The 12,293-nt window shown below is 42.3% G+C and overlaps 1 protein-coding gene across 1 annotated transcript in view; it reads left to right on the top strand.

The window, feature by feature from the left end:
- The window catches only part of LOC138467905 (extracellular calcium-sensing receptor-like), a 71,200-nt gene extending 59,265 nt beyond the window's left edge, over positions 1-11,935 (top strand). The window contains exons 6-7 of the mRNA XM_069608261.1: positions 9,592-9,715; positions 11,007-11,935. Coding sequence (XP_069464362.1) covers positions 9,592-9,715; positions 11,007-11,935 — 1,053 coding nt within the window. The remainder of the gene's footprint in view (positions 1-9,591; positions 9,716-11,006) is intronic.
- Positions 11,936-12,293: the final 358 nt, after the last annotated feature.

Below are 12,293 nucleotides of genomic sequence, written 5' to 3'. Positions count from 1 at the left end.
TATAGGGCAGGTCTGAGGTCCTTGCTGAATCCTCTCTCTCAGAGCCGACTGCAAATGATGCCGACTTTCGGTGCATTCTTTGGAATGCAGAGGTCTGATGACTCAGTATACAGTGGGGTCCTCGTTCCTTATTGCCGTCAATCGCTGAGTATAGTTAAGGGATCTCACAGTCTTGAGTCCTTGAGCCCGCAGAGCCCAAAGACACAATGTCTCTGTGTGCCGACTCCGCAGCTGCTCCGCAGAGTCCTGCAGTTTTTTATGGGCAAAAGGGTGGAGAGGCCAAAATGTGCAGCAACAGCAAAAACAGACTTTACTTCTCCGCGGCAGGTAATTTGCTCACCAGCAATTTCACGAGAGTCTGCTCACAAAGACTCTGCATCCCGACTCTGTGGCTGCTCTGCAGAATCCTGCAGGTTTTATGGACAGCTCAGGGGCTAAGCATTTGACCTGTGCAGGGTGGTGCAACTTTGATGTTAATTGTAGGGTGAATGTCAGAGGGCAGGTGCTTTGAACAATGGATGGAGTGGCACCAGCGTAGGAGAAAGGGATTAGATCACCGTAAGAAAAGGTGATGGGGTGGTTGTAAACTAATTGACCTTTTCACAATTGACCTCGGAAGAATTGACCTCGGGAGAATTGCCCTAATTTAGAAGGTCAATTTGGACATATATACAAGGGGAAACCCCCTGCAACCTCCATCCAATCCAAAAGCCCCGTGCAACCCTCGCCCAATCCCCTTATATTATTTATAATCCAAAACCAACCCAATATATATATAAAATAACTAAAATAATATAAAGGTCAATTGTGCAGAAGGTCAAGTAGGACCACTATAATTAGGTCAATTGTGCAAAAAGTCAATTGTAAAAGGTCAATTTGGGTAAAACCCATGGGACTGAGTCTCTATGTCGGGAGGGGAATGGCAGCGATGATGAGTAGAGGCAAGATAGTTGAGTACCAAGGCGGGAAGGAGAGGCAAATTGCCAAAATAGTACTTTCGAATAACAGGATACCGAGTTTGGGGTCTGTTGGATGGAGGAAAGCCCTTGAGGAAGTAATGGGCTGTAAAATTGGCAGAGTGGCTGGCTGATGGCACAAACGGCCCAGACAGGCACAGACAGGCCCTTAAGCCGCAGCCCTTCGGGTGCGCGGCCAGCTTCAGCCTGCCGGCTAGGCCAATGGGTAAAGGCTGGTGAACCATCCAATCACGAAGCACCGAAATGCCGAGCAGGAAGCCTCTAGAGAGCAGAGAGAATGAAGCGTCCATTTTGGGTGGTGCCATACTTTTTAAAATATAGCACAGACGGCAAGCGAATTGGTTCCTGCAGCGACACTTTGGAGTAGTCTTCCTTCTGGATGATCAGTGCTGGGCAGAAGTAGGAACTATCAAATGCTGCTAAAATATAAGAGGCTTACTGGCCTGCCTTACAGGATCGCTGGGGACCATACACACCCTGTTGAAAGGCGAGGAAGGGTGGACTCCTCCGTGTAGCTCCTGCAAGCTAGATCCAGGTGGGAGAGGGTTCCAGCCCTCTCACACAAGATGAAAACGGTGCAGAATACTTAGAGGTGCAGAGAAGGGGGCCATTGCATCTTTGCCTGCTCAGCAAGAGAGTGCAATGCTGGGCCAGGCTTCCCAGTTGAGTCATGGGTGTGATGGTTCTTCAGGCTTCTGGAGAGTGAGGCTGTCAGCGGGAGTCAGTCAGTGTAATCTTCAACCTCTCAAAAGAAAGACATCAGGGTGACCTGAGGACGAGCACCTTGGGTACCTCTTTAATGAACAAGCACTGTTGCATGTGGCAAAAGTGAGGGGGTGCCGTTATTCAATATAGAAAATCGGGACAGGTCACCAACATAAAGGTCGTTCTATAATGTGAGAGTTGTGTAGAGGGAGTTACAGCCATTCCTCTATAGATAAACTGTGCTGACGTAACTATAACACTAAGCATAAAAGACATAAACAAGCTTTTTCTATGGTTGATATTCCAGGTCTAGCTATAAAGGTATTTCCACAGCAGACAGTGTGGTGCAGGCATTTACTGCATACCGCTCGTAACAGAATGGTTACTTGTTCGAGGCCAGGCAGGGATGGCTGATATTCCCATTTTAAAATCAATAACATGTAACAGCATTCAGTTACTTAGAGAACATGCGCATTCCTAGCAGTACAGCAACCTCAGGTGCACAGCAAGGAGGGGTGATCTATTAAGCCGAGAGGATAACGGGCAACAGGCTCGCCTTGGAAGCAAGCTGACTTGAGCAACAAAAGTTCGATTCCCGGGTCTGTGCTTAGACACCTCTGGGTATTAGGCGTGTTATAAATACTCAATTACAATCACAAAATGAATGATGGTTAAATGACAAATTCTGGTATTTTACCTAAAACTGATATGTGAGGTTCCAGGATGATATTAGCAACCAATAGTCCTCACCTCTAAAATAGTTGGAGCAGGAACCTACTCTAGTGAGCAGTTTCCACCTGGTCAACTGGATGGCTGTGCACCTACTACCCTTCTTTTCGGGTTTCCTTATGCCCTTGTCTGTGTAACTTTGTACACAGGGTAAGGGATGCTAGTGATAATGGAAGTAACATCACGTGCCTGATGACATCTCATGAAGATCCACCACATGACCATCCAAAGGGATGGCTTAAGAGGAAGTGGAACCGTATGAATGTGTGACCCTTACATCATATGTTGAACTGAAATCACATATGTAAAAATAAAGAAAAAATACTGATTCACACCTGACAACTTATGAAAAACACCAGGAGCCATGTACATCCTCCTACCTCCACCAAACTACTAATATGTGTAGCTGTTATACCTTATTCCACCTGCTAATCTTCTTTATTGCACTGTGTCTGTACCACCATGTAGTCATGACAGGTGAGAAGAGGAGTTATTGATGGTCTTGGATAGGGGAGTAAGTAAGACTCTTATCAAGACATGTTTGCTTCGTGTTGCTTCGTGTTTGTGGTGCTGCCAGTACCATTGCTAAAAGAAATGTCAACACATAAGTCACAGAAGTACTCATGGGAATTAGACAGTTCTCCAGGGCACTCCTACGTGATAATGAAAATAAGCCAGTTAAAGGAAACAGAGTAATTTCAGACCCACAGCATAGCATAACAATATGCATGATGCCATTGTGAGGAATGTAAATGCTGTATGGCCATCACTATGATGTTGCTCTTATGAAAACTGACAAGTTGAACAGAAAACATACATTATTCTACATAAGTGGGTGGCAACATCTCTAGCTGTGATTGGATATTTTGTTAACCTCCCTCATGATCAACTTTCACAATACAATCAACTTCTTTAAATAAGTATTCACAGCTTTTGCTCTTTGTGGACTCAACAACCAGGAGGACGTCCTACAAGGCAACACCTCTGTGCCTGACTACCAAGTAATTGGACTTGACCTTTAATTTGTCATGGTTGTCTAATCACAGTATTGTATCCTTGCAGCTTGCAGCTGTGCTGTAGCTTTCGAACTACCCCTTGAGCTATTGTATTAACCCTCCTCCCCTTTTCTCTTTGTGTGTCATCCCTCACTGCAGCCTCTCTGTGATTGGACACACGTTCTCAACCCCGCCCTCCCTCCCCTTTCAAATTCCGTGTGCGTAGCGCACCTCGCGCACGCACCCGGAAGTGAACTTTGAAGTGAACTGTTTACTGTTCACTGTGCTCTGTGACGGGTGAGGGGTTGAGTTATTCCAATTTTCTGACTTTTCGTTTTGAATAATTTGTCTATCTTGCTGTTTGTGCTCATTGTTTATTTGTTATTTGTTCTGTGTACTTTATTATGTTTACTCAATTACATTCCTTGAAACAAGGCATGCCAGATGACACTGTCATTGTGGACAACCTGGCCAATGCGGTTGTAAACAATTTCAGTGCGATGCGAAGGGCTCATTCCTTGCGCTACCTTCCTCTAAAATCGCGACGCAAAACCATGGCTTTTATGCCTTCTCTGAATCTTGACTGTACTATCTTTAGCAGTTTCGATCAAACGGCGCCTTCACATCCCTACATATCGCCCTCTCGACCAGGCATGTTACATGCCTCAGGTCATGTTGCTAGACATTGTCAAGGGTCAATGGCTCCTCTGGCACCCCCCAGGCAACATTCAATTTCTGATTCTACTTTAATGGCAGTTGAAGGCCATCGTTTTAAAAAACATGTCTCCTCGTCTGTCTCTTTTCCTGAGATGATTTACGAATGTCACACTCCATCAAATAATGCTGTCATTCCTGATTATTGATTTGGCCGATTCTCCAATATCAGTCTCTAGCTCTCATGAGGACGTTGCTCCACACAATGTTTCCTCCATTAGCAACGTTCTGAGCGACTCATCCTTGTATGCCCATCCTACCCCGCGTGCTCTTCCTCCACAACCTTCTCCGCATTCGGAGACCATCAACTTACCTACCATGCTGGAAATCATGCTTGCGGCGTTAAATACCACAGTCTTAAGTCTGTATAATTATTTGAACGCTTGGATGAAAAAATTTCAAATCAGACGCACCAGATCGACACGATGTATGATTGGATGTTATCTTTAAATAAGGCTTCTGCTGCTCAATTTCTAACTCTCCAAGCATCTCCACATCCAGCCTTTTCCCAGCCTACTGTGTTTCCTACAGTTCCTTCTATTCCTGACATCATTCGCCCTATTGAGGTCGAGCCCGCATGTGTTGCTCCACCGGCGGCTGACTCTTCATGGGAAAACATTTGTAGTGCCCAAGAAGTACCTTAAGCGTACTCCAAACCGGTGATCACTCTCCCTTTGGCTTCGACTTCAGAATTGGTTATACCTCATCTTTCTGTTCCCACACCTTCTATTCATGACTTGATTCCACCCTGCCCTGCTCCTGCTTTTGTGCCTGTTTAAGGCAAAAGTAAAAGTTAAAAAAAAAAGACGCTACCAATTCGACAAACTTTAATTAAGAAATCCAAAAACATGCTTGCACCAAAGATTCCAAAAAATTCCATTGCGTCCTTTTTCAAAAGTGTTGCTTCGGTTCCATTGCAGTCATCAAATAATGGTCCCTCGAAGTTATCAACCTCTGATGCGAATTCTGATGTGGTTGACTCTTCAACGGTACCTAGGGGTCTTCATTATTCTCCTCTACACAACTTGGTCAAGGCCTTGGAAACTACTGTGACTCCCTTAAGCACAAAGGTTGATGGCTTTGCAACAAATAGTCCTCTTTCAGTGACTATCCCTGTTCTCACGAACTCTCATGAGTCATCGTCCGCTTCAATTTCAAACATTGCTCTCATCAAATCTGCTATTGACCGGCTTCTCAGCTTGCAAAGTCAGCACATTTCTTCTCCTGCAGTTCCCATCATTGCTCTTGTGCCCTCTCCCTCAACCTCACAGAACAATCCATTTAGAAAAGATCTATTATGCACCACGATGCAGCCTGTTCAAGCTAATGATCAAAATCATATAGTGCCTGCCAATTCCATAACTCATTCTGATCTGATGACTTCTCAGCTCAATTGCCTAGTGGACACTTTTTTCGAAACTCAATTAACATCGCACTTGTCTATTCCCGATAATAATGGGATAGCCAATACGAGTGTTCGAAGCACTGTCATCTCATCAGCTCGTCCTCATCCACCTCAAGTTCCTCAGTGGATCACTCATACTGGTTCTACGTGGCCCACTACCACTACTGCTTTGTCTGGGCCGACTCACCAGTCTACCTTCCCATCCACATCTATTCAAAATGTGAAATCAAGTAAGCCTCTTATGAAAGCTTCTCCTCAGCTTCCTAACACTCGTCCTCCAATGGGACATTTGCTTATTATGAAATGTCGAGGTGGTAAACATCAACTCTATGACCTTAATAGACAGTGTGTGTTGAATATACTAAATGATGTTGATACTCTCGAACGTGTTTCATCCACTTACATCGATTTAGTAGAATTCATTGGGGACTCTGATTTCACCATTGTACGTCTATGGATACCATCAGCCACAGTGGCAAAGATGTTATGGAATGCCAAACTTACACTGTTTGACATGGGTTTTCTTATTACTCAGGATCCTGATCGTACACAATCTTTATTCATTCCGACAAACGCTCCAGCGGGTAATTCTGGCCGAATCCTTTCCATCACACGAGTTTACCAATCTAACAAAACAACATCTCACAATCTATAACCATCATACTGTCAAGATCATCAATTGTTTTTGTTAGGATGTTGGAATACTCGTGGTCATGCCCATTTACAACACTCTATTAATGTATTTACTCCCTCATATGACATTTTGGCATTTCAAGAAACATGGCTTTTAGCCCCACCTGTCTGGGATAACTATTCAATTGCCCTGATTCCCGCTGTAAGAGGTGAAAAAGGTCGCCCAATGTCTGGCCTCTTGGTAGCAGACCGGCAGTCCGCGCACCTGCAAATCCAACCTTGGTGCGCTTTTGACATCTTTATACAACTAGTCAAGATAATTGGTTGTGGTGGCAACATGGCCATCTTCAATATATATCGGAATCCGGTAAAATTCCCTATGAACGTGTTTCTTAGAGAATTTTCCCTCTTGTTTGAATTAACATCACAATCGTCCGATATTACTTGCACGTTGCTAGTCGGTGACATTAATCTTGACTGTTTCCATCCTAGATCTGAAGCAGCTGCACAGGAAGCTACCATGTGGTCTATCTTTATGTCCGATAACAACCTTAACATGGTTAATGGGGCGGTGTCGGGTGATCTGCCAGCAACCACCACCTGGCGACGTGACTCAAGTGTCAGCACAATAGATTACATCTATGCAGATCTACTCTTATTTCCAAGCATCACTGCATTGGTCATCACTCCTCAGACACACAGTGATCACAAGTTTCTAACGTTACATTTCCTAAGACCGTATGCTAAACCATCCTTCTACACTAACAAGTTGTTTTCTCAACTGATTATTAATCAATCTTGTAACCATATTTCGTGGTCTTCAAGTAAGTTTAGATCACTAGAACAGTCACTTATTCCATCATCATTGAACAATGTTAATATTGAATACACAGATATGTTACATCTGTTTCATAACAACATCATAATTGCCAAACAGAAGCCTCTGTCACACCTACATTCCTTTGACACAGGGTTACATCACAGAAGGATTTGCTATAGAAGAGAGCGAAAAACCTTACTTTCTTCATCTTCACCTTCACGGTTTGCTAAAATCAAGCTGGCAAAGACTCGCTACACTAACTGGATACGTGCCTACCACGCACATTTATATCAGAAAGATAGCCAGCTTATGCTTAACACCTTGGCCACTAAAAACTCAGCGAGCATCTGGAAATTGCTAAAACATAAGAATTGCAATCACCAACTGGATGCACAAGCTAACGGTGTACAAGAAGCGCAATGGATACTTCACTTTTCTAGTCCATATAATGATTCGGCCTTTCTCCAGTTTGAATATCAAACACAATCAGTTTCCAACTGGTCCCTCAATTGCGACCTGGAGTCCATTACTAACTACATCAAATTGGCCAAAAACTCCAGAGCCGCGGGCCCCGATGGCATCAGCAATATAATGCTAAAAGATAATCTACACCATTGGGCCCTTATCTTATTTCATTTGTTCCAAAACATCTTACATACGAAGAGGTTACCATTGTCCTGGCACACTTCCATCTTGGTCCCCATTTATAAAAAAGGGGATCGCGCTTTACCTGAGAATTATCGACCCATAGCGCTTCTTGATTCACCCAGCAAAATATTTGCAACATTTTTACTGCTTGAATTTTCAGCATGGTCTCTCTCACATTTTCATCGCAATCCCTTTCAAACAGGGTTTGTGGCCGGCATGGGCACTGTAGTCAATATGTTTTTGTTAAATGCCATCAAATAACAGTGTCATGTACAAAGACAGCAGGTTTACTTTGCGTTTTTTTGGATCTACACTCTGCCTTTGACTCAATTTCCAGAGTCAAACTCATGGCTAAACTCACAAACGACCATTGTCCACCCACAATAAGTGACCTCATTCATCAATTCCACTCTTCTACCTCAGTTCAAGTCAGACTAACTTTGAATGGTTTACTTTCGCAGCCCATTTGTACTACACGTGGCCTCAAACAAGGCTGTTTATTGGCATCAGCCATCTTTAATTATTACATTCACGCTATTAAATTTGCTTTTGAATCTATTCAATCTGACTCACCGAAAATCAATGGTCATCCCATCAAAGCGCTGTTTTACGCTGATGATATAGTTTTAATTTCAAAAACTCCTAGTGGCTTGCAGAAAGTACTTACTGCTCTTGACTGTTATATAGCAGAGAATGAATTAAGAATTAACACTACAAAGACTCAGGTGTTAATGTTCAATCCCCATCAAGGTGTTCATACGTTAAAACATTGGTCAATTGGACATAATGTCACCTTGTCGATGGTATCTTCATACACTTACCTGGGAGTTATTTTTTAACCTTCCTTGAAGTCAACAAAACAAATGGCTTTGATTGACATTAAACTTCTTACAGCAATTTCTTAGGCGCGTATCCTCCTCACAAAATTTGGAAAATTTTCCATAGTCCCGGCCATCACGTTGTGGCAGATGAAAGTCATTCCTACCATTCTATATGGGCTGGAAGCAGGTCCTCCCCTACCTTCCATCACTCTTGATAGATGGGAGGCCAAATTTTGGAGGAGCCTTTTGCGCCTACCTCCGTGTATTCCTATTTCGTGGCTACGCTATGAATTAGGTCTTACATCATTAGGATCTCTCCTTGATTGTAAACACTGCTCATTTCTCAGAAAGTGCTTGATTTCCTCACAGTCTGACAACTTACTTAAGGTTCTCTCGACTTATATATTTACTACGGATCACTCCTTTGTTCAAAGATGGCTGTTGTCAGTTTACAAGATTCTAGCACAGGCCGAAATTTCCATTCACGTCTTGATACACAATCCTGATAAGGCTAAACTAAATCTCCTTCAGTCATCTTGGCTTTTGAATCACCAGAAATGTATAAACATGCTTTTAGCCATCGTTTTCCTCCTCACAAAAGAGGCTTTCTTCAAAGGTATCTCTCAAGAGCGCCCTCATCTAAATACAGGAACTCAATATTGCGTTTTCGCTTGCATATTTGGGAAACCAGAGATCTCCAATGCACGCGTAAACTAATTCATCCCACTCAAAATATTTGTTGGTTCTGTCAATCCAGCGAGTCTCCTGAAACTTTTGCTCATTTGGTCACACAATGTACTAATCTAAATTGGCTAAGACAATTACATTTCCATAAGTACTGTTCAGCACTAACAATGGACTGATTCCGTGATTCATATTTTGAATTGTTTGTTTTAAACTCCACAGCTATTGAATATGTATGTCTTTACGTATGTGCTTTTTTATGATGTTAATTATGGCTGTTTTTATGTTTTAAGTTATGAATTGTCTTGTGGTATATTGAAAAGTTGTAAAAAATCAACTAAATCAATAAAAAAATGTATTTAAATTGACTTTAAAAGTGCTGTTTTTTTATTTATTTTCTATCCACCTGTCTAGAATATTCAGTGTTGACTTACAACACTCTTCTTTTCTGGTGTTATAGGTCCCACTGTCAGTGTGTAGTCCCAGTTGCGGGTCCGGCTATCGGCAAGCAGCCTCAGAAGGTGGTCCCATCTGCTGCTTCCTGTGTGTCTTCTGTCCCACAGGAGAGATTTCTAACAAAACTGGTATGGCGAACTGAAGTATTGAGAGAAATATCATATAATTGCTAAGCAGGATCTTGCTCATATTGTATGCGTAATTCATTGGAAGACCAAGAACAGCCCTTGGTTAGTCTACTGCTAGATAATGCAGAGAGCTTTCAAAAATGCTTACAGTAAAATTATCCTGACCAGGAATCCATATGTCATTCGTAATGGAAGCCAACACGTGAAATCATCATAGAACCTTTCATATGCAGGGCTGCCCAAAGTCTCAGCAGTCGGGTGATCTCCAAAGAACCCATAGACATGTGAATATGAACAAACACAATGTATATGGAACCATCTAAGATATTCTCAGATTGACTCTGGTGAAAATCCAATCCTCCAGCACGGATCTTTTTCCCAAGAAAACTGATGTTTAGCTCCATTTCTGCCTCAGACATGAAAAACGGGGAAGCTACTATAAGAACAGGTAAATCACAAGATTCCTATACGTGAAGGTCCCAAAAAGCTAAAAATCCAGCTCAGGAGAACCGTCGAGGATTCCCAATGGTGCCCCAGAGCTATTCACATGCAATGCCATTAGAGTGGTGTATAACATATTAAGACTGTAATCATTTCCAAATCGGTAATGCACATGTCAGGAGCATTTGGCTCATATAGTAAAGGTTGAACCGGCTGTTCTGTAAGGTGCCTGTCATTATAGTGCCCACACTAGAGGGCTATTCAGTGATGCTGTGTTGGTCACATAAACGTTTGAGAGACTTGTAATATTTCCAGTTCACATGTATTGTGGCTGAAAAAGGCTTCTGGTGAATAAAATAGAAGGCCTGTTAACAAGAGTCCTAACAAAGTTATAAGAGTAGAGCAGGGCACTAATTAAATAAATAAAAACAGAACTGAAGGAATCCCTTACAGCAACATGGGTTTCCTCACAGAGTAGTCAGTAGGCATAGAGTTTGCTTATCCTGGTAGGACAAGTGGTTTGGACTCCACGTATGACAACAGGTCCTCAAACTTTTTTCCCAGATGACTAGCCTTATGATGTTTATTGTGTAAAGCGGACAGATTCTTATCAGCTAAATAGTAATGTATACTAGAATTGAAATCAGCCATCCAAACGTAATAAATGATTAAAGTATTGGAATATTGATTTTTCAAACAGACATGTGACAACAAAAATATTCAATTGTCAAGCAGTAACTTCCATTATATTCCCAATTTTCCAAGTAGGTGGTGAGATGCTAGGTATTATTAATATTAATTAAGCCTGCAATGAGAAGTCAGTAATAAATTGCACAATTTTTGTTTTCAGATTCGGTTGAATGCACAAAGTGCCCATGGAATCAGTGGCCCAATGCCAGACAAAACAGATGCATACTGAAGACTGTAGAGTTTCTATCATACGAAGAGCCCCTTGGCACCACATTGGCAGTTGCCAGCAACCTTGGATCATTATTGCCTGTGGCAGTTATGGGACTCTACATACGTTACAGGAAGACTCCCATTGTCAAAGCGAGCAACTCTAATCTTAGCTACCTTTTACTCACGTCCCTCACTCTCTGTTTTCTCTGTTCATTAGTTTTCATAGGCGTTCCCACACCAGGGAAATGCCTCCTCCGCCAGGCAGTCTTTGGCATCATCTTTGCTCTTTGTGTCTCATGCATCTTGGCGAAAACCATCATGGTGGTAATTGCCTTTAAAGCCACCAAACCCAACAGCAACTTAAGGAGATGGGCTGGACCACAACTTTCATATGTAGTCATCATTATCTGCACACTGATTCAGATTCTTGTGTGTACATTTTGGTTGGTGCTTTCTCCCCCATTTCCAGAACACAACATACATTCTCAGGCTGGGAAGATTATAGTTGAATGCAACGAGGGCTCACCGTTTGCTTTCTGGTGCATGCTGGGATATCTTGGTCTTCTGGCTACCATCAGTTTCATAGTGGCCTTCATGGCTAGAAAGCTGCCTGACAGTTTCAATGAGGCTAAATACATCACCTTCAGCATGCTCGCCTTCCTTAGTGTATGGATTTCTTTTATTCCTGCATACCTGAGTACCAGGGGCAAGTACATGGTGGCTATGGAGATCTTCGCCATCTTGTCTTCCAGCTCTGCTTTGGTGTGCTGCATTTTCTTTCCAAAATGTTACATAATTGTGATGAAACCTGAGATAAACTCTAAGAAATATCTCTTGGGAAGGGGTGCAAAATATAACAACAAAGCTAACATTACATAGATAATAATTGGCTATGTTTTGTAAAATCTCTCATGTTACTTTCTATATTGTACCCATATCGTTCCTCATTATAAAGATGCATGTACATATTGTGGAAATAGTATGGAAATAATAGTTTATTTTTTAGATACTGTTTGGTTGCATGGCTGCCCAACAACCACCTACAGAATCCAGAAGATTTGAGGAAGTATATTGCATTTCGTCCACTGCAGAAGAGCAGAATTGTGGATGAGATTCCCATAAAAGGAGTCCAAAACTAATTGTGCCAACCCACCTCGGAGGAAGTGAATAAGTAACATAACACAACAATAAAATATACTGTGCAGTGCTTGGTATATCTATCTATGGTAATATTTGC

This window comes from Ambystoma mexicanum, chromosome 1p (assembly GCF_040938575.1).
Source record: "Ambystoma mexicanum isolate Mex_15411 chromosome 1p, UKY_AmexF1_1, whole genome shotgun sequence".
In the NCBI taxonomy this organism is placed as follows: Eukaryota; Metazoa; Chordata; class Amphibia; order Caudata; family Ambystomatidae; genus Ambystoma; species Ambystoma mexicanum.
This window is presented reverse-complemented; position numbering and strand designations above follow the sequence as displayed.